Below are 23,166 nucleotides of genomic sequence, written 5' to 3'. Positions count from 1 at the left end.
AGAATTGAAAGTAATGGAATAAATATTAAAATAATATAACAGATTTTAGCATAAATGACTCGTTCTTAGGTACTTCAATATTAAATTTTTCTGTAAATTTTTTTTTAAATTGATTTTCATCGAGAGAACTTACGAAAATCATAAATGAATGATCTTAATTTTTTTTATGTTCGTACCCATTGGTGAAGGTCCCGTGAGGGGGCCCGCTTCCATTTGTAACTTCGTAACTGTGAAATGTGAATGATTAACGTTATCCTGCGAATCCCCTTTGGGAAGTCCTACAGATTTTCTCCCCATGGCGAATATTCAAGCACACTGTAGTTTTTGGTGTGATTGTGTGACATGCAGTACGGATGTCTGCCTTCATACTTTTTTTTTAAATAAATACATTCTGCCTGTGCCCATTACCACTTATTCCCGATTGCCCTAGCAGAGTGTCTACAGCTCATCGGAAGTCGCGGAAACGTAACGGAACTGACAGACCAGTCGCAGAAATAATCCCTAAATAAACGGTAACAGTGCTGGAAGTGAACTTTTAATTTCTGGCAGCTTTCTGCTAACGTGAATTTGGTGTTTTGACACCTATTTTCATTTTATAGTCTCTTCATTAAAAGTAAATTGTTATAAATTAAAATCATGTGCAAATCTAATTATCTCTGATAAAGTTTTTATTTTTTTCAATACACATTTTGGTACATTCCTGCAAATAGCACATTTTTCTTATTGTGTTTCATTGTGCTAATTACATATAAAAATTATCGTGTGATACAGAGAAGTTGTAAGGAAACTTTATGTAAAGGTCCTGAAGCAATCCTGAAATTGATTCACCACGTATTTGCAGACGTCCTGCTCAGGAGTCCGGAGTTTTGGGTGTTATCGTGTTCTCGGCCAGCAGCGCGGTTTTAAATTCAGCCTTGAGAACATGTTGGCAGGACCTGGCATTTGCCAATCACGGTCACAGTAGATTAGGGTGTTATTCCAAAGTCTTTGTGCGTTATCTTTTTCCATGCCACCACGTACTATGCGCTGTTCAGTTGAATCGAGTATGGCGTCTGTGGTATCAAATGTTACGGGCATGAAAACTTCAATTATGTTCCCGGAACTAGGAAAGTGCATTACATAAATTTTTTATATCACATGCAAATCTCAAGAAGATAACTCTAGCTGAGTTATATCTGCCTTTGAGGTAAGTTTTAAGTCTTAGGGTTGTGGAATTTGTTAATAATAATTTTTTTTAGAAATGCATGTTTTTAACTATGTACATATATGCTAAGTTTATGCTGTGTTTTTATCTTTTTAAGTGAGCTTTGGCTTTTGGACTCTTGGGCTAACGATGTGTAATAGTCGAGATGATTTATTTGTTTTAAAGTTGGCTTTCTAACATCATTGTGAGTGTTGATTTGCTATGGTTTTCAGATGGTGATTGCCAAATCCGAAATGGGGCTGGGTGATTGGGTGGTGTGGCATGGCTGTGTCACGGCACTTGCATGGCCGTCTCGTTGTTAGCTCGCCCGTTCTTCCGTTCTTCCGTTCTTCCGCCGCCCGCTCGACCGACTGTAACATGTCAGCTCGCGGCGGTACTCGTGTGCATGCGGGAAATTATTTGCCCAAGTTAAAGTTACCGAATTGAAGTATAAAAAAAAATTGATTATAATTTTTTCATTGACAAAAGAATATCTTTTTAATTGAATTATACCTTGGAAGCTGTTTTTAACTTATATATTGCGTGTATCAGCTGAAAATAAATTATAAATCTTCTTGGAATCTGAAGCTTACAAATAAGAAATAACATTAACTTTTTTTTTTTTAGCCGGAAGATAGGCTACCTACCTTCATTTAACTAGCGATAAATTCTTGTTTAATGCCTCGCTAACATGTGCAAGTATAACTGGCATGTAACCACTTCATACTAATTATAAAGTAATTATATACAATTAATCACTGAGTGTACAGAATTTGATGTTTGTGTGGTGTAAAGGTTTTGGAATTAATACACAAACAGCAATACTTGTATATTTACACACGTAATTTTTTTATCATCAGTGTTTCTTGAAGAAATAAATTTCTCAAAATAAAAAAAAAGGTATTTTGGGTAAACATTTATCATATATATAAGAAGTACTTTTTTCTTGTAGAATTATGTTTTCCTGTGACATTTTTGTGGATGTAATGCATGTTAAGTAATAATTGAAAATATTAAATATGCTCAAACATGGCAATAAAATTAGTATAAGGTCAACAAGTGAAAATAACTTTTTTAAATGTAAATTGTTAATGCTACTTGATCAGCATGTAGCTGGGGTGAGTGACTGTTTCATATTTATTTTCCACCTATGATTTTTTTTGGTCTTTATCATTGCGCTGTTAGTATAATGTACATAATTTGTAAGCTTTCATGCAATAAGTTGACAGTTTTAAGTACTTATTTTTATATTAAATGTTTTATTATTTGTGTTCATACAAACAATTTTTTTTTACTTGTAGATCATGCATGTCATTTTTAAAAGTGATCTTCATTAGCCACAATTACTTGCCTTTTTTATATTTTAATTGGCCTTCAAAACATTTCTCTCCTACCTAATTTGGCCAAGAGAGTAAGCCACCCAGTATGTAGGAGGTATATTGCAAGTTTTTCATCAGTACGAATAATGCAAATTTTGCAAAAAAAAAAAAAAAAAAAAAAACGTTCAGTAAAACACTTTGGAAGTGAGAGTTTCATAGAATCCAGTTTTTTGTTGTTTTTTTCTACGTCATTTGTCGGAGGAACATTAAAATAATCCGAGAGCTGTGATTCTGTTGGTTCATGATGCTGATGTTTGTCGAGATTGTTTGTAATTTTTTTTTTTTTTGTCCTGTAAAATAAAAAAATTTTTAATGAGCAAGATAAATTTTCTTGCTGTGGTTATTTCTGGAGTGGTTCAGAAGGCTGTAGTGGGGTAAACGTGAGAGGTTTTCCTCGGTGCCGGGTACGGCAGAGACGGGAGGTAAATGATGAAAGCTGTAGTGGGTTTTCTCGGTGACAGGTACGTCACACATGCTTTCATACAGACGGGAGGTGAATGACAGTAAGCGGGTTGGGTGTCGGCCGAGCGAACGGCGCGATGACGGTGTTCCCCCCCCTCCCGGCCTCCAGGTGACCAAGAACAAGACGTGGAAGGACATCGCGGGCCTGCTGGGCATCGGGGCGTCGTCCAGCGCCGCCTACACGCTCCGCAAGCACTACACCAAGAACCTGCTGGCCTACGAGTGCCACTTCGACCGGGGCGGCATCGACCCGCAGCCGATCATCAACCAGGTGGAGGCCACTTCGAAAAAGAAAGGTGCCAAGGCTACTTCGGTGCCCTCTCCAGGTACCATACGTAACTCCGGGCCCCGTCCGGAGACGGCCGTCCGCTCACTCCGCGGACCGCACCTGCTTACTGATCGCAAACTTCTCGTTAGGGACAGCAGGCCGTCTGGCTCTCTAATTGATAACATGGATGTTTAATACAATCACTGGCACCTGCATTTGCACAGGCGTACGTAGACACGGTGACATTCGCAGGCACACGTGATCAGAGACTCTCAGACACAGGTGCTGGGGGGGGGGGGGGGGAGCCCAGAGATAACGATGACTTGCGTTTAACTGCGTTAACTCCACACGTGCGAACCCTATGGGTTCCTGTGAATCCTGCGGATTTGCCTCCCCTTTTCAAAAGCAGCAGGGCGACATGTTCCAGTTATGTCCTGACAAACTCGCGTTGCCCGGTAAAAATGTCGAAACGATGTGTAAAATGGGTTTTCCCTGCTGTCTGCGAGTGTCTCGTCTCCGATCACTAATATTCTGTCGGTGACTCATCTTCCTGTCTTACCTATTTAACATCCATTTTATTACTAACGTCTTACACGTTGGTGCTCTAATTTAAGAAAGCTGACAGTGAAATAAAAATGTGCTTCTAATTAAGTGTACATCAACTGTGCTGATTGGAGCAGACGGAAATGTGCGATGATTTAGTATAAATTCACTTTGAAAAGTTGTAATTTTTTTTAATTCGTGTGTCTATGTCTATATTATACAAAGTGAATTGGCTCAGTTCTGACTTGTCTCGGGTTTTAAAAAAAAGATAGTTTTCAGTTTTAAAAATCGTAAATTTTTGGTAGTTAAAAACATGTCATTTTTTTGTTTTTTCTTTTTAGTTTCGTACGTTGTGAGTATTTATGATTTGTTTGTTTTACTTGTGTTGTTTGGTTGTGGAAGCCTCGGGTAGTTCCTCGCCGGGCTGATGCTGTGCGCTGCCGGTCGCACTCGGCTGATTGCGTTGTCGCCCGCAGGCTCGTCCAACTCGCAGGACTCGTTCCCCGCGGCCGGCTCCAGCGGGGCGTCCATGGACGGCTACGGCTACGGCTACCCCGCGGGTGGCACCCCGGACTACGGCTCGCCGCCCACCATGCAGCGCCCCGCCGCGCAGACCAACGCCCCGTCTCCGCACTCGGGTGAGTCCGCCCGCTCGGCGCTCTCGAGCCGTGCCCGGAGGAGAAAACCCCCCCACCTTCATCGGTACCTTACACTGGACACCTTGCCGGGACCCGGAAATAACGAGTTTTTTACTGTGATTGTTACTGATTTAAGAGGCCACTCCAGTGTTTCAGGGGCACTACGCAACCCGCGTTAACCTCATAAGATTCAAAAGCTATTTTCATTTTGCTTATAACTAATTAATAGAGACCCGTGAATTTCGCGGATTCGATGACCTCCAGGAAAGACTCCAATATCCTCTACACACTCGGGCAAATGCCAACTGTTCATTGGCTGTTGACTTGTGAGTCGTCTCGACTGGGTGGCCTGTGATTCGACACTTCTATGAGTGAGAGTCTCTAATTGGCCTTCAGTCCTCCAGATTAACAGTGAACCAATGTCAGAAGCAGCACTAAGGTATAATTATTTGAATTTTAGCATAACACGAAATGAACCCGCGAAATTCACGGGTCTCTACTAATTAACTAATATAGATTTCAAAATGATGCTTGCTTGATATGTAAGACAACGATGCTCTTATCAAAGCCCCTTTCTTCAAAAACGTGCATAAATTATGGTTTTATACTGATCTTCACTAATATGCATAAGTGTGTTGTCTAGGTTTGAACCATAATTTATGCACATTTTTGAAGAAAGGGGCTTTGATAAGAGCATCGTTGTATTACATATCAAGCAAGCATCATTTCGAAATCAATTATATTAGTTAATTAGTTATAAGCAAAATGTAAATAGCATTGAATCTTATTAGGTTAACGCGGGTTGCGTAGTGCCCCTGAAACACTGGAGTGGCCTCTTAAGGACATCAAATTATGAAATCGTGGAGTGTTAGTTATTTATTGCGGGAGTAGAGAAACTTGACGTGTCTGAAATATTGCGTGTATCAGCATTTCGTGCGATAAATCTCGCACAAGTAGTTCATGTAGCTCATGTAATGAATATGAGTCTTGAAACGTATTATAGCTATTTAAACATCAAGTGGTTTGTGAAAACATGTGAATTTTTTCAAATTATTTATTGGATTAAATAGCTTGTTACGGTTGCGGTGACGGTTGATTATTTTGTAAGTCGTATTATGTGACGTAAACTTCATACCACATACGTTTTACGCGTTTTTTTTGCTTACACAAATTTTACCACTGATGGGTGTGCTCAACGTTGGCAGCAGTGTCAATATTGCAGACTATAAAAAATACAGGACATGGATTAGAAACCAACAAAATGCAACGAAAATCGTTCTAGTTTTCGACAATGTGATGACAGAGCGAGGGGGTGTAGTGGTACAATACTGGGTGCTCATTCTAAGTTCATTTTTCACGAGTTTCCTGACCTCTTCAATGAGATGCATAGCCTAGTTTAAATATGAAAAAAAAAATGTCGGAGTCTTTAGAGGTTAACTTTGAACTATTACCAATATTTCATGCAGACGTTCGCAACTGCTTTTCGATGTAAATTGTGTTGACAGCAAGGCTGGGTTTATAAATTACGCAAGGATTGCGATGACTTCAAACATTCAACCAACACCAGAAAATCTCTATCGTATCTAAAGCATGCTAGTCGCTAGTCATCAACCCTTGAAATTTTAAAACAGTTGACAGTAAATTTCGTTCCTGGATTTCCTTTAGAATGCTTGCCTTTCATGAAGACACATAAAATTGTCAACAGTTTGATCCGACATGTTATTTCTTTTCACTGTGTGAATGGTTTAAAAGTGAAAACATGATGAATATAATAAAAACATTGTAGCGTTCTATGTACATAACATTTAAATCTGTAAATGTTTTTGGGTCACTTAGTTTCAAATATGGAATGCAGAAACGCAAGTAGTTGAAAGTTATCTCAGATGTTTGCATTGTGTTTTTGCGTGTTGCTTAGTTAATAAACTGGTATTTGAAAATGATATTGAAGTTTTTGCTATTTTCGGTTCTTGCATTTTTACATTCATTTATGTAGGTAGTTTATAAACCTGCCCTAATACATTTTACAACAGCCTTTTTTTTTAATGATATGCATCCATCCACACACTTTTGACTCGAACAGGAGACAACCTACTTGATAACTAACCTATAGAGTTCTTTTGACACCAATTCTTGGTTGGTTTAGTAACGGTAAGGTTATACCTAGTATTTGTCTGATGTTTGTGTGTTTTCTTTAAAGTCGGGCATTTTATCAGTTAATGATCAGCGTATTTCCAACCATGCTATGGCGATTACCCATGTAGGGTCACTGTAAATAATCGTGGCTTATTTCTGGGTATAAAATTAGAAATTTTTGTGTTTTCTGTTTTAAAAAAAAATTACTTCTATAAAACATTTAGCTGATTTAGTTATTGTATTTGTGAAATTATGCTGCTATTAGCGTGTGTCGAGGGGTAGAATTTGAAAGTCTTTGGGGTTTAGAGGGATAATGAACTGTTTTAAATTTGTGCCCAATTTATTTTGCACTATAAAAGGGGTGAAATTGTTCACTTTAATCTGGGGTAGTGGTAATTTTTTTAACTTATTTTTTAAATGTACGCTGCTCTTCTACCTGGAGAAAACAACCAGCGTAGTTGCGGGCAGCTTTCTGACTGTTGCAGCCATGAGACATCTGCTAACCTAATGTAACCTAACAAGGGTAGGAAATAAATCAAGCAAGTTTTCAGTTATGCCTCTGCACTTATAATCAATAAAGCAAAGTACATAGCACAAATTTGTGACAACAGTTTAATAAGATCATCGATAACATACAAAACATAAATTAACAATAGCAAAAGTCGCTTGGAAAACAGGTAGATTGTATGCTAGGTAGATGGCGTACACAGAAAAGAAACTCATCCAAAATTTGTTTTTTTGACTGAAATTTTCTCTACAAGCTCTCACAGGCTTAACTGTTCTTGAAGAATAGGAAAAGGGATGAAATTAGACTTTTTTTTGTTACCAATTCAACCTATATAAGAGACTCAAATTAAATCAAAGCAATTTCGCTCAGAGCGTGTGTTGTACCAGTTAAATTTTGCGTTGAAAATTGCTTGGTTATATGTATATTTTCCATTGAGAAAAAAAGTTTTAAAAAAATTTTGCGTGGTATTTTGTGTAATTATATTAATTTTGTCAACCATATTGAATTTTTCTGAAACTAAATATAAATTAATGTGTAACTATTACCAGTAATTTTAATACACTTATAATTTACTTCATAGCACTTGTTTGAAATTATGTGATTTCATCATTAAAAAAAATTTTACCATTCCATAATCATCAAATTTACTGAATTTGTTTACCTACTGCGTACTAATACGGCCAGTATAGTTTTTTGATTATTGCTTGAATCTGATTTTTATGTTCATGGAGTGGTCAATAGTGTACCTCTCCAAATAACACAAAATAGACAGGGCAAAGCAATTAATTATACGTGTGATTGTAATTGCCGGACAATCATTAACTTTGACTAACTACGGCGGATTATTATTCAAACAATTACACTTCTTCAACTAAAGATAGGTTTAGTCGATATTGTAAATAAATTGTGTTAGTTTTAAATTAGTAGGGGCAAGATAATAAGCTGAATGGCGATAGAACAGAAATAACACTGCAGAGCATGCCAATGCAACATTAGCACGGAGATGTAATTTAGCACCAAAATGTAACTAAAAACATGAAATCAATTAGCAATTTGACAAAACTTAACTCAAATTTTTAAAAATGTTATCTTTTGCTATGGTAAATGCTTTGACTGTTATTTATTTTGCATGGATTCTGTACCAAAATGTATGAACTTAATGGAGTGGGAAAAAAATTATTGCCTTTTTTTTGATCTTGCATCTCTTACTAGGAACATGTTTTTACACTTTGGCATATTTTGTTAAACGCACAAAAGAATAACGAATCATTTTTAATTTTTTAGTGTAGTTCTGTTCTAGACATGCTTACATATTAATTACTAATGATTGTGTTGTATATAATTGCATCTTGTGTCTGTCAAAATGAGACTATTTTGGTTAAATAAGTACCAAGATGTATTTTAATTTCTTATTTGTTGAAAAATGAACAATTTTTATGAATAAATACGACGTATAAAAATAAAGCCATAAAATCTTGTCTCTATAAATTAGGGATGAGTGGATACCCTGATTTATTTGAAATAAAGTTGATTCTTAAATATAGTAGAATTCATAATGTCAGCATATCACTTTTTGCACCTTATTTAAACTTAGTTTAGAATTTGTATTATACATGGAAATTAAGGTTACATATAAATAAACATGTATGGCACTGCATGTATTAATTTTAAGCAGTTACAATACAAGAGCAACGTGAATAGTATTGGTGGCCACTTGACCGGGAATATTAGGAAACCCACGAAGCATCGCAAATTTTTTGCTTTCAGGAAACCCAGTAAAATAAAAAATTAATTTTTTTTTTAAGTAACCTGGAATGATTATCTTTCCAGCAACACGGTAACAGTTTTGTTGGAAACTTGCACACTGCTCATAAACTGTGTGTCATTTGTGCCACTTTTGTCCCACCCGCTGTACCATACATGATCCTTAAATATGGGCCTCTCAAATCCTCAATAACCATCGAAGGATTCGATCTTTAAGGGGAAAAGATTGGAAGATAAAATTAGAGGAAATATATCACAAACTTAGGAATTCAAAACTGATAACCTCTGAAGTTTACTAGGTCAATTTTTTTTTTTCTTCGTACCTATCCTGTTACCATTCTCCTTTTAACATGTAATCATACTTGCAGTTTTTTTGGACATACGCCATTGCAGTTTTGCACTGTTTGTCATGGAAAAATTCTGAAAATCAAAAAATAAATAAATAAAAATATGAAGATAAAAAGTTCACAGAAAACAAGACCGGATCAGCTGATGTCGGACAAACAGAACCAACGATGAAACCAAACAAGTATTACGGGCAACACAATGACGACAGCACGGATGGTTGGGGAGATGAAAAATAATCACTGCCTTTCAGGATTGGTGTGAACCAAGCGGTGATACGCGAATAAGCACTTTAATTTTGAAGTACATAACTACCTATCTCCCGGTGCGCGGTGTCGTATTTGTCATACAAAGGATTCAATGGTAGGCCTACGAAGATAAATGTGATTTATTTATCGTTGAACTTGAAGAATGTTTCCCTACACATTTTTTAACACATTAAGTAAATTAACCTTGCTATGTGTGGAGACTACAGACAAATGCTTCAGAATACGCAATTTCAAATAATGCAAACACTTTTAGGAATGCATTGTATACATACTAAAATACATCAATGCAAGCAGCCAGATGTTGAAATCTACACAATCAGAAGTTCGGTCGCTATTTTGAGTTGTCTGTGCGTAGTTCTGTTTATGACCAGCAACCGTATAACTGAGAGGTGCTTTTTTATTTACCATATTTGTATGGAATTTTTATTCTCATTTTGTGTGTATGTTGTTTCTTTACGTATTTAATTGTCATTATTCATAAAATTAACATCAGTTTCATAGTAAATATTGTTACCAACATGTATAATAGAAAGCAACCCGCACTATTGATTTCATACATCAGTTTTTTTTTTTTTTTTTTTTTATAAATAACAGACCCTACCTGTGGTAGGCGAAAACATGCTTTGTATTTATTACCTTTCATCTAGAGAAGTTCCATGTCAGCCCGTCAAGGATTTCGCTACTGATTCATTGTCGCAGAGATGAAGCTGACCAATTATCCAGCAATCATGAAGATGTACATAAGGGTTTGCTGATGATCTCGGGCATCTCCGGCCAAAGTTAATACATATCTGAAGTTAGGTCTGTAACATGGTTTTTGGTAGAAGGAAATGCGTCCCACAAATTATGATTTTCTGCAAATCCAAAGAATTTTCCAAGTATTTTCCCTGAAGCAGATTCACGCAAAAATCAGTTGTTGAAATGAAATATTACACTGGTTTCTTTAGGTGCCCGCCAAGTCAGAAGTGTAATTGTGTGTTGGTGAGGTGGGATGAAATGAGTAGTGATGCTCGCTGGTGCTTTACCCTCTATCTCTCCTTCCTTCCTTCCTCCCCAATTCCTTCTGTCTCTGAGAACCACCGCCTGGCAAAGCACTGCCTCTCGCCACGTACCTCGCTGACCGTTGGCTGCGGCGCCGCGGGTTCAGTATTGCACAGTGTGGCCATGCTGGGCTGTTAGCTAGTAGCTAGCTCTGTCACTAGCAGACTGTGAATCCTCACCGCCGAGTCTCTGCCAGAGCTGGAGCCCCCAGCGTCCCGCCCCTGTACAGTGTTCAGTTGAACATAAAGTGTGAGAATCACGAACCCACCGCCCAATGCAATCCTAAACCCTCCCTCTATCAAATCCCACACAATAACTTTCCTTCCAGTGGAAACACTGGTGGTGTCAGACGACAAAGAATGCCTCCCTTACGAATGGTGCCGTTACATTTGATGACATTACAGAACTAAACTTATCCGTAGGGCAAACAATTAACTACTCCACTTATTTCACATGTGAACAAGTTTTCTAATGTCACTGCCGCAAATCCCGTGGGTGTCTGTATTTCTGAGGTTCTGTTCTCATTTTATTGAAACAGGTTGCACACTGATTCTTAGAAAATATTTCAAGTATCAAATGAAAATAGGGAAAAAAATTACCTTTCATCCAAATGGTATTGATCCAAAAAAAAATTAATTTGCTGTATTGAACTTAAATAAAGACTTAAGATTTTTATTCTTAAAAACCTCTCATATAAATATGTCGGCCTGGGATTGTGTTCCAAGAAAAATATTGAGTAGACTGTAATGTGAAAATAAGAAAAATCAATATACATTTACTTAACAATAATACAGCATTAGTTTAAATTCTAACATTGGTTTACCATGTGTCTTGAGTCACCTTGGTTTATTATATTGCTCATTAAAATCATTTTTGAACACAATTATTTTTTCTCAAAAAATGGGGAAAATATTCAAGTGTAAACAGAATATTTGCTTGCAAGAATACGGATATACATAGAAAATAATATGGCTAATAAATTAGGGTGTGATCTCTATCATTTCCAAGTTGCAAGCTCGTGCAATTTTACTTTTTCTTTTTTCTTTTTTTCCCCATAATTTAGTTCCTAGATTTAAAGCACCCAATACATGTTAATTTCTTATATGGTTATGCTTGTCTATGTTTCAAAATATTTTTGTTCCTAAATGTAACATTAACATTAATATTTAATGGTAGAAACATTCTGCTTCTCATAGTTTTTCGGAAGATATACAGCTTGTTACCTACAATATTACATCTGCATTTCTAGTTAAAACAAGAAAGAAACTCTTCTGATATAATTTCAACCTCAAAGTTGTACACTATGCCAAACTGTGTAATGTTATATAGTTTCTTTAAGAAGAATGAATGTAGAATAATAAGCTTCAAATTGGATGGAAGTGATTCTGATGTGGAAGAAAACAAAATTGATGGCAGGCGTCTATTCAGATAAATATGGAATAATATTTGCAATAAATATCTAATTTTTAATTTCTTAAGCAAAATTTTAGGCATTTGTAGTATACTTACTTTATCTTTAAGTTTTAGTTGTATTTATTTTTCTCTGAAGTGAGTGACAAATTATTTGGAGTATTTGAGTTCACTGTACCAGGTAGCCACTCGCATTGCGAGCGTCCGCATAATCAACTATCAGCGGAAATGTTTGTCTGGTTATATTTACAAACTGTCATGTTTCTTTGTTGAGCAAAGTTCTCTTTGCAAACGTTACTGTCTGGACCTTTGTACAGTAATGAGTAAGTAATCCACGTGGCCCGGCTACATGCTGCGTATTCGTACTGCACTGTTTTGAATGGAGCGCGATCAAGGCATCGTGCCAGTTGCCGTTTAGGAAGGGCGCTCAGCTTACGAGAGAATTGGCAGCGTCTGTGGATTTTGTGGAGACACAGCTCTGTTAAACGCACAGTAAGGTAAAGTGCTTCAAATGTCAAATAGGTGGAAAGTTTTATGTTCACTGCTATTTAAATCTGTTTTTTATATACTTATAAAAATTCACAGGAAAAATAGTTTAGCTAAATAAGAGCACAAATTTCCATAAACACTTTCTCCTAGGCTCTTTTATTGGCCCTAATTAAAATTTATAGCATGATTAGCAAAAAAAAAACTTGGTTATTTATTGATTTTCATTGCTTTGGTGCGTGATTACTCGAATGTTTGTTTCTCAATCTTGAGCAGCCTGCAAATAATTAACTAAAAGGGCAGAAATGTTTGAGTTGGGTGCATTCAAAATACTTCTAATGCCTTTCGACAAAAGATAATTTGACAACAGCTTGCAGATGTGCATCATTACTGTGTGATTATATTTCTGTTGTTTCAACATCTGAACACTGGAAAAACTTTCGAGCGACATGTGTCTGGGACGTGCGGTCGCGTTGCGGCGTCCTGCGGTATTCATATGGGAAATTAGGCTCTGGGGCGTGTTGCCGGGCATCATGGAGTGGCCCGTGTGTGAAGTCCCGGGAGAACACGTGTCTCTGGGGGTGTGGCTGTGTCATGGATAGAGACCCGGAAAATTCGCGGGTTCAATGACCGCCAGGATAGACTCCACTCTACACACTCGGGCAAATGCCAACTGTCCATTGGCTGCTGACTTGTAAGTCGTCTCGACTGGGTGGCATGTGATTCGACACTTCTATGAGTGAGGGTCTCTAATTGGCCCTCATTACTCCAGATTAACAGTGAACCAATGACAGAAGCAGCACTAAGGTATGATTATTTGAATTTTAGCATAACACGAAATGAACCCGCGAATTTTGCGGGTCTCTAGTCATGGACCACGGCCGTGTGTTGTACGTGAACACTGCTTCACTCGGTCATATGGTGTTTCATTGGTATCATTTCAATGCTTTTGGGAAGCCCTTTCCGACCGTTTACGATCTCTGTATTCGTATTTGGCTTTTTGATGCGTAAAGACCGACACACACATATATATATATTCACTGTAACTATTTTACACTAATGTTTTATGTATGCGATCGATAGATTTTGACGAGAGCTGACGATTCAAACTCAAACGAACGTCGTAGCTTCTCCGAGTCGAAAGTTATACCGAATGGAAATCTCGAAACGCAGCAAAAATTACCTCAAAAGGAGGCGCTTCCCCCTCCACCGCGCGCGATGCGTAACAGTCCTCACTTAGCGTGACGAATTCTTTGATCCTTTAGCTATCCAGTGGTGTGATTAAATTTTGGATGGAGATGATAGATGTGTGGCTGCAACAACAAACTGTACCCCCGGATTTTATCGTTCGTTTTTTTTTTTTAATTGCCTCCCACAGTGGAAGCAATTTTAAAGACGTATTCACGTCAAAAAAAAATTTGTCATCCTTCGGGATGCAATGATATGCAGTAGACCACAAGTTCAACAGTTATAAAGTTTCACTTTATGGTAGATGATGCACTGTACATACCCAACCCAAGCAGAAATCACGTGTGGTCGTCATTTTGTGACATAATGTTGCACTTTTTTTTTGTGTTGATTCGACAGTGACGTGAACAGCCTACTCTATTAGTTAATTAACACTTTGTAAAAATCTACCGTGATGCATGGCTGGGTGTCAAAGTTGTTACAACTGTGCGATCAAATACGTATGAATATGGAATGGGAAGTAGTTTACATAAGTGAAAACCAGTGTCTTTAATAAATTAGCATAAGCTTTCTTTGACACCGGCATCAGGGCTGAAGTAGTGTTGAGATTGTCGGCGTGTATATCTCGCCAATCTTGGATTTCCTCTTGTGTAAGAGCTTAACAAGTGAAGGTTGCCATATCGCTTGCGTTCAGTAGTTTCATGATCGCTTGTTGCAGATAACTGGATACCTGGTTCGTTTTAATCGTCCAATTGTATTTAACCGCACAATGTCAGGTTCCGGATGTTGATTTTGTTTAAAAAGAGTGTTGTGTATCAACAGGATTTAAAATAAGTTTGTTATAACTCCAAACAAGTATTTCAAAGTTATAATTGGATAGTAAGTAGTATTAATTACTACTCAAGACAGGACCGTCGAGGAATTCAAGGACTCGGGGCAAATCATGTGGTTGGGCGCCCTCCCTGTTACTGAATGTACAAATTCTCAAACCCCACAATTAAACTCAATCTGTGCATATCACATTACTTGAATGTATGGTGTCCTATGAATTCTGCTCACAATAAACTTGTAATTTTCATCCTAAAAGAGTAAACCCAAGCATTAAAAAAAAACTTGAAACTCAACCAGGGCCCCCCTCTCCCTAATATCGATGGCCATGTTCTCAGTTGGTACGTGTAGAAGGACGTAATATAATTTGAATCGCTCATTTTTTATAGGTAAATTTTTATATACCTAAACCTCATTACAAAATACTTGACTTTAAAAAGAATTTCTCAAGAGTTTTGATAATAACATAATTTTACTATTCAGTACATGATGCTGATTTTAGTTCAATACCCTCTTATACATTCGATACTTGATGATTTTTGTCAAAACAAACATTTGTTTATTATTATCATATTTTTAGTTTGTAAGAGTGAAGAATAAAGTTCCAAAGTATATTATTTGTATCTGCTCCTTTTTTGGATTGGCCTAGATCAAATTTTTATGTTGAATATTGCTTTTTAATTATTTATATTTTTTTTATTAAATATTGTTTGTAGTGAAAGTAAACCGGTATTTGGAACTGTAATTAATTGTCAATTGGTGGTATGGTGCAGAACTCTGCATTCCATTGTGATCTGAAGAAGTATTATTGACTGCTTAAAACTGCATGTGTGTCGGTGTTGTGCGACGTCTGTGCGATGCCGGCAGTCACGAAGCTACGCTTGCACGTCCGTATTCTCCTCTTGGTAGTCAGCGTTACGAAGGAGTGCATTTCAGTGCTCTGGATTCTTATATAACCCACACTTAAGTCTGAACAGCCATACTTGTAAATCAGGGGGCGAGATTCATTCTTTGAAATCAACGTAAGCCACTTAAAATGATTATGAACCTCGTGGTGTGATAATATTTTTTATTGGAAGTGTTGGTTATGGGGATGTTTTCAACCAGCCGTGTGCGTTAGCTATATTCCATTACAAATTTTTTGATTTGTAGCGTGTGAAATAGGAAGTAAGTACTAGATAAACGAGTTTAGTTTTCAATTAAATAAATTGTCAAGCTATGAATATTTTGAGAGCTTGTCAGCTGAATTGTCCAAATGCAATCTTGCCTTCTAGTAGCGATCCATGAATGAAGAATAGCTAGTTGGTTGATAATGTTAATACTTTTTCACTACGAGAAAATATTTTTGTGATAAGTTTTCAGCTTTGCATGCAGCGCACTCTCAGCTAACCTCAGTTCACCAACTCGTATGAATGTGGTAATGCTCAAATTAATTATGTTTCCCACATATGTTACGATTCCACACATTTCGCTTTAAATTTTTTTTTTTTTTTGAGAAAGCATTTAAATTCATTCCATCTTCCTGGCTGAAAATGGTGGTGATGTATATGTGAATACATGCGATGCAAGGTAAATGGTCTCTCTAAGTTGGTTGCTTGTATTGGGTGATTACTGTGAGAAAAGTGACTTGGTGATCCGTACTGTAAGGGCATAAGTTAAATATGGGGAAACCTTGGTAACACTGACAAGATTGGACCAAGATTCGGGCACTTTATAGGTTTTGACCAAACTACGTTACAGTTTATTTTATGGAATAGTTGGGGGGGGGGGGGAGAGGGCTTGCTATTTAATTATTATTTTTATGTTAATACATAATAACAAAGGGTTATAATTAATAACATACATGTGCACAATAGGAGAAAACAAACTGATAGCTATAAAAAAATTTCAGTGATTGTACTCAATTTTATGTATTGCATAATTTTTACATTTTATGTTGTATGGGGGTCTTTATTTTTGAGTATGATTGTACATTTTTGTTTTATTTTTTAGTTATTGTTTTTTTTTTATAGGTGGTTTAGGATTGAATAGGATTGATGTATCCATTTCTCATGATCTCACAGGGGACCAAACATTGAGATAACTCTGCAATTTTTTGAGACAAAGTGGGGCTTGCTTGCCACTCGTCACTGCCGTGACTGTGAAGGGCAGACAAACAAGTGTGGACTACTTACTAAATATCGAAGCACCAGGAAGGAAAAAATGGGTTGTTAGTTGTGTGTTTAGAGGGAGCATTGATCAAGAGTGTACTAGGGATGTGCCGATTCAAACATGCATTCATTCGTATCGGTCGATAAAGTTTAATCGCTGAATAATTTGTATGGGCTTTACGAACACTGTGTATGAACTGCAGTTAATGTGAAATCAGTGTGTAAAGTAGATTTTTTGAGTTTTTGTAATGGTTCTAATCTTAGGAACTTTTTTTTCAGTGATGATAATGATGGAATAATGTTGTAGTTTCGAATTAACGGTACTTTTCATGTTGTGCGTTGTGTTTTTACTCGGGACTAGACGGATGGTGTCTTGTGCTTTGACGTCGGTACACCCCTAGCGAGCGTCGTGGCCTGACCGCCCCCGCCCTCCCAGCTGAGTCGAGCACTGAACACACGCCGTAACCGGGCGGTAGCGATGCTTTGCCCTGCGACTGACTCCCCCCCTCCCCCTCCCGTCGGCTCGGAGCACTGAGCGCTGTTTCGCTTGGCCGCCAGGTGTGGCCCCCAGCCCCGCGGCGGCCGGGGATAACATTAGCGTTTCCAACCCTTTTGACGACGTGACGCCTGGGCCTTCCCAGAGGCCGGCCCCCAATTCGTACGGACCGCCGCGCCCCCAAGGTACGACCAGCCTGCATGCCGGCCTCCCCCTCCCCCCCTCCTCCTCCTGCCTGTTGTCCGTAGCCTGCTTGAGTTAGTGTTGTCCGCAGTGTTGCGTGTTCTGCCGGCTCGGCGGTCGTTCCGTCACACTCTCTCTCTCTCTTCCCCCGCACTCTTCCCCGCACCTTCTGTACTTGTGTGTCGTAAACGCTGGTTGCTCGTTTCACTATTTTGTCTACATTTTTTTGCCTGCTGTGTATGTTGTAAAAAAAAAGACGTATTTTTGTCTGGAGTAAAAAATAGAATGACTTGATTTTTTTTTTTTTTATGTTTTTTTGAACTGCTCTTAGCTGGAGACTCTGTTAGTTAACGTACGTTCCGTCTCTACCTTTTTTTTTTTTTTCTGTTCGTTGATGGATGAATGCTAGAGATGCCTGTTTTCTTTGTTTTGAATCGTTTGTTTTTAGTATTTGATGAGTTTGCAATTTTTTTTTTTTTTTTTTTGCAGTTGTATATTAGTTTCTTGAGTAGTTTAATGAAGTCTCGGTTGCTGTCAATAGAAGTTGTGAAAGTTTCCTAGAACTGGTGTGGTTCAAAGATGTGCACAGGCCCCAGAAACCAGTTGCCAATGTTCACAGTTGAGTAGCTTAGCGTATAGGGGCAACCACAAAGATTTTCAATTATTGATGCAATTGATGAAAGATCATTTCCGTGTATTTTTTGTGTGCCAAATCATTTTCAAAGTTTGTTGCTCTCTTTTTAAGGTGAACCATTCAGATGCTGCAGTGTCGTTTTTCCTTACGTCGAGTGCGTGGAGAACGTGATACCTGTTGTTGAATCTTTGTGTTGGTCGCTGGCTACAATGAGGAAATAGTAATGGGGGGGATGGTCAATGCCAAGACTGTTATGCCTCTTCACTGTCATTGGTCTCTTGCGTCCGCTTCTTCTTACTGCTCCTAGTGTACCGCATCTTGAGTGAATCGAGGAATGGTGTTTGTGGCTAAAATTAAAGAAATACAATCCATAATTTCTACAAGTGCAATTGCAAGCAAAATAAATCGTCTTTCAGGAGAGTGTGTGTGTCGAGCTATCAATCTTGTGTCGGTTATTCAAACAAGCCATCGGATCTTCGTAAATCACGTGTCGATCGTGTATCGGACATTCGTTGCTGTTTGCGAGGTAGTGGCCGCCACCTTCCTCCGACTTCTCCACAGTTCCTCCTCCTGAACTACTTCCCCCGTCTTCGTGCGTCCGACTGCCTGTTCCGCGGAACGGGACCGTGCGACGGGCGTGCCATCGCACGGCACGGCACGGCACGGCGTCACAGCGCAGACGGTCGTGTCACGAGCCGGCATCTCGCAGGTGTAGGGGCTGTAACCAGGTGACTCCGTGTCACGTCCGCTGCAGTACAGACATAATTATTTGCTTTTTGAAGCTAACTGTTACGCAAAACCTGCAAGATGTTGCTCTTTTCTCCCCCACCATAGTTTTTTGACTATGTAAGAATCTTTAAGGTGATATGGAGTTTCAAGTTTTGCAAAGTAGTCTTGGAGCGTTGGGATCGAACCGCCCGTGAGCACAAGTTAGCAATGATGCCAACAGAGGACGCAGCGGTGTGCCGTTAACATGTGTCTCACTTCACTGGCTGTGAATCATAGCTGAGCTTTGCCTTCAGACTGCCATTATAAAATTTAACAATATATATAATTGCAGGTAACAAGAATATATATATATTTTTGTGTAGGTATTTGTTACTTGGCTAGAGAGGTGTGTGAGTGAGTGGTTTTCAGACTTTTTTTTTCTTTTTTTTTTATTTATTTTGCTATGTAGATCAGAATCTTGTTTATAAATCAAACTTGTTGGAATGCCATTTATATCTGACCTACAGATATATTTTTCTTTAAGATTTTCCCTTTTTTTTTTTAAATTGGCTTTTAAGTTTATACTTTTTGCTGTAATGAAATGCAATCAATTTTTTTTTTCCCTCTATAGGTAATTGTAGCGAAACAGTGTGGTGTAAATAGTTGACTTGTGGTAAATTGCTATTTGTTTTGATATTTTTCATGGTGTATCTGCATTTTTATGTAAAACAATTCTGATATTCATACACCATTGGGGTATACTAGAAGATGAAATATTTGGAAACTGCATTTAATGTTTTGCTGTGGGATATAAACACACAATAATTCTTTGAAGTATGAAAGAATATTGTCAGATATTCTCATGGTGGAAAAATACTAAATAATTTAAACTAAGACTTTGTAATGTGATCAGTTTTTCATATTGTGTTTTAGAAACCCTTTTGTAGTTTTTTAATTTAAAAAAAAATAACATACAAGTTTTATGGTGCCAGTATTTTACTTTCTCATTTGTGAATAATGAATAACTGATAATTTGCAAGACTCAGTCTATGACTTTCAAATTCTAATAATTATTGAAGTACATTGATAAGTAGTTCGGTTGCATGTACAGTAATGTCAGTGATTTGAGAATGGTAATTATGTAAAAAAAAAAATTTCATTTATGTGCTTTATTCTGTCATGTAGAAATGTATTATTTACTTTTTATTATGTATATTTTGATTTGCTAATAATGCATTTATAGTTGTAAACAAATTTTTTTATCAGATTTTTGGCAAGAAAATAAAACCAGATAAATAAATGGGGATATAATAGGTAGTTTTGAATTCGGCCATCAGAAAATGTGTGTTGTTAGTTACTGCAACACTGAAAAAGTTCACTTTAAAAATGAATCTAAATTAAGCATAGTCTAAAAGCATGAGTGAAAAAATTACATGTATTTGAATATTATTAGTGAATATTTTTTTACTAAATGGCTGAAGAGAAAATAACATGCTAGTGTTATTACTTATACTTTAAATTTCACAAGTTATATCATTCTAAAAAAGTGAAAAAAATAATAATTAGCATTAAGTAGCATGCATTATATCAGGAGAAAATTGTATTTACCAGAATTGTAGAAAACTAGTTCCTTCCAACATTAAATGTTAATTATATGGATTCTGTGGGCATTAAGTTTAACGTGGTAATGATGGAAGATTGAATGTTTAATGTCCACAACAGATGTTAGTTCTTTCAGAAAGATGATTAAGAAAGTAGCATTGGAAATACAGTTTATTTAAATTGTGATTTTGTCAGTTTTGGTGTGCACGTAAGAGTTCTTTTAAATTGGAAAAAGATACTTATTTATGTCCTATAAGTTTAATAATACAAAAATACAAACATGGATTTCTTAATTGTAGCCTAACTATAAAAAAGACCTGAAATTTTCGCCACATAATCTTCAATGTACTAAGATATAATAAGTATACTACTAGTATAAATAGATATGCAGGAAAATCACTTTCTGTTTTTAGATTTACGAAAGTTAGTGTTGTAGCTTGTCAGTTGTTTTGAAGTTAACGGAGTGATTCATTTGAATGTATACCTTGTATTTTTTCGTGAAATTGTTGTTATGTTCATTATACCATGGTTCTGATTCTATTGTACTTCCTTTTCTTTCATCAGCTATTTCGTGCATCAATTTTCTGAAGTGGCTCTTTAATTCTAATACCACCTTGGAGATGTGTTGAAGATTAGTTTTGGCATTATTTGCAAGTTTTTTTAACGTGTTAAGAGAGTTCGGGGATTTGTAGCATCGACGAGTTCTTTTCAAAAAAGTAGCCTGCCTTTCCCTTAGCACTTCATTGTCTTTCGTTTTTGTGATTTGTCGATAAAGAAAAGTTAATCCACTAGCGTGTCTCGCACATTGGAGAGCCGCGTACTTCTGATCGTGTTGTGATATCCCTTTCGAACAGTTTCTAGTGCGGCGTAGGTGGAGATGTTCGATTAACAAAAATACCGAAAGTTCGAAAATGTACTAAAGAGTGGCCGTGTTTGCCGTATTTCTTGGAAGTCTTTGTCATGGGGACAATTAACAAAGATACCGAAAGTTCGAAAATGTACTAAAGAGTGGCCGTGTTAGCCGTGTTTCTTGGAAGTCTTTGTCATGGGGACAATTAACAAAGATACCGAAAGTTCGAAAATGTACTGAAGAGTTGCCTTGTTTAGGTGTTTCTTATCTTGGAAGTCCTTGTCACGGGGGGGGGGGGGAGGGGGAGGGGGGGGAGTTGTTGTGCGTGCCCTCTCGGAGACGAGAGAGCTTAGAGCTTGGTTGGTTTCCGGCGGACCGACGCGGCCCGGGGGTTTGCGTTTGAGCGAGAGGAGTGTCGACAGAGGGGCGGCTGTCCCGTGGGTTGCAGGCATGCAGCCAGGGTACCAGGGCCAAGGCAGCTACTCGCAGTACCAGGACCAGTACGGCGGCCAGTACCCGCCCTCCCGGCCCATGTACCCCCCGTACTCCGCCGACGGCGACAGGTGAGCTCTGTGCCGACCAAGCCGTCGCCAAATTTAATCACAATCTTTTATGTAACATCAAAACCAAAATGCAAATATTTTTTTCATTTAGTACATGCATAACACACCTTTAAAAAAAAAAAAAAAAAAAAGGAATTAATTTTCAAGTAAACTTGCACACAACAACAAATGTACTTTTTTTAGGTATTGGAAAATACTATTTTAGGATGACTACACCTGTGGCTAAAAAAATATATATATATTTTTTTTACCGCACTATACTTATTTTTAAAAAGGATTGAAGGCAGATTAATAACATAAATGGTTAGGAACTACTTACAAAATAACATAACATCGTTTTTGGTAGAATATGTAATTTTTAATTTTTTTTTACAACCAATCGACACTGAACCGAAGAATGGCATTGGTATTGTTTTAATTTAAACTTCACATGGTTTCTTTATGTTATTCTGGGATATTTGTAATAACTCTCTTTAACTACGTATAATTATTTGCTCTTAGAACAAAAAAAAAATTTGTATTACAAAATAATTATATTTTTGTATGAAGTTATTTGTATTAATGATTTTTGTGTAACTAGGTTTTGTATGAGTAGGGTTTTTTTATTAATGAGTTTTGTATGAGAAGGTTTTTTTATTGTGAGGTATTGTACACTTAATAATTTAATAATAACAACTCTACACAAATTTTAATGTATCATAATTTAAAAATAATACAGTGTGTGATAATGAATTCAAATTTCTGGGATTGAATCACATGTAGATTTTGCACCTGCTGCTACGTCAAGTATCAAATCATTAAAATTTGCAGAGCGAATTGTATAAACTATATAATTAAACTGCTCCGATAAAAGCGAAAAATACTTGGAAAATATTAAGCCCTGGCCATGGACCTGGTTTTCAACAAGATTTTTTATTAAACTACTGCCCATCTTGTTAAAATTCATTAAACAGTTAATACTATTAATTTTTTCCCTTTGCCTTTGTCAACTTTGGTTTGCGCCATTCGCCACAGATGGCAGCACCGTGGTGGTCGTACATTTCCGTTCCAAAAGACTTCCTCCCCGTTCACGACATCACTTCCACCAAATGCCTTGCACTGAGAGGTAAAGACGCCACACATCAAGAACTGTCTGCGATAACGAAATTCGTGTGATTGGCTCTAGGTGTCGCAGAGATAACGTAAATTTAGCGGTCAGCTTAAAACTCAAATCACATAAACGTAATAGTTTATATATCAAATTCAGTTTGTGTAATGTATTCAGCATGTAGTTTTAAAAAAAAAAATGCATATAATAAGTGGAATAGAAACATTTATTTTTCTCTTTCGTGGTCTTGCGATACGTCATTGGTACATTTTTCAAAAAAAAAAAAAAAATGGTACTTGCAGATTTATTTTTATGGTCAAAATTACAGTTTTTGGGGAAATAAGTATGATAAAATATTTGTGTGTCATTTGTTTTCTATAATATGCTGCCTTTAAGAATAAACAGAATTCATAAAAAATAAAAAACAACATGAAAATCTCCTAATTGG

General features: G+C 37.1%; 1 protein-coding gene across 6 annotated transcripts in view; it reads left to right on the top strand.

The window, feature by feature from the left end:
• The window catches only part of LOC134540715 (trithorax group protein osa-like), a 294,594-nt gene that overhangs the window by 250,304 nt on the left and 21,124 nt on the right, over positions 1 to 23,166 (top strand). For all 6 annotated transcript variants that reach the window (XM_063383602.1, XM_063383603.1, XM_063383601.1 and 3 more), the window contains 3 exons: positions 3,134 to 3,320; positions 4,312 to 4,473; positions 21,517 to 21,631. In XM_063383602.1, the coding sequence (XP_063239672.1) occupies positions 3,134 to 3,320; positions 4,312 to 4,473; positions 21,517 to 21,631 (464 nt within the window). The remainder of the gene's footprint in view (positions 1 to 3,133; positions 3,321 to 4,311; positions 4,474 to 21,516; positions 21,632 to 23,166) is intronic.

Source organism: Bacillus rossius, chromosome 17 (genome assembly GCF_032445375.1).
Source record: "Bacillus rossius redtenbacheri isolate Brsri chromosome 17, Brsri_v3, whole genome shotgun sequence".
In the NCBI taxonomy this organism is placed as follows: Eukaryota; Metazoa; Arthropoda; class Insecta; order Phasmatodea; family Bacillidae; genus Bacillus; species Bacillus rossius.
The sequence above is the reverse complement of the archived record's forward strand: the minus strand, read 5'-3'. Positions and strand labels throughout refer to the sequence as shown.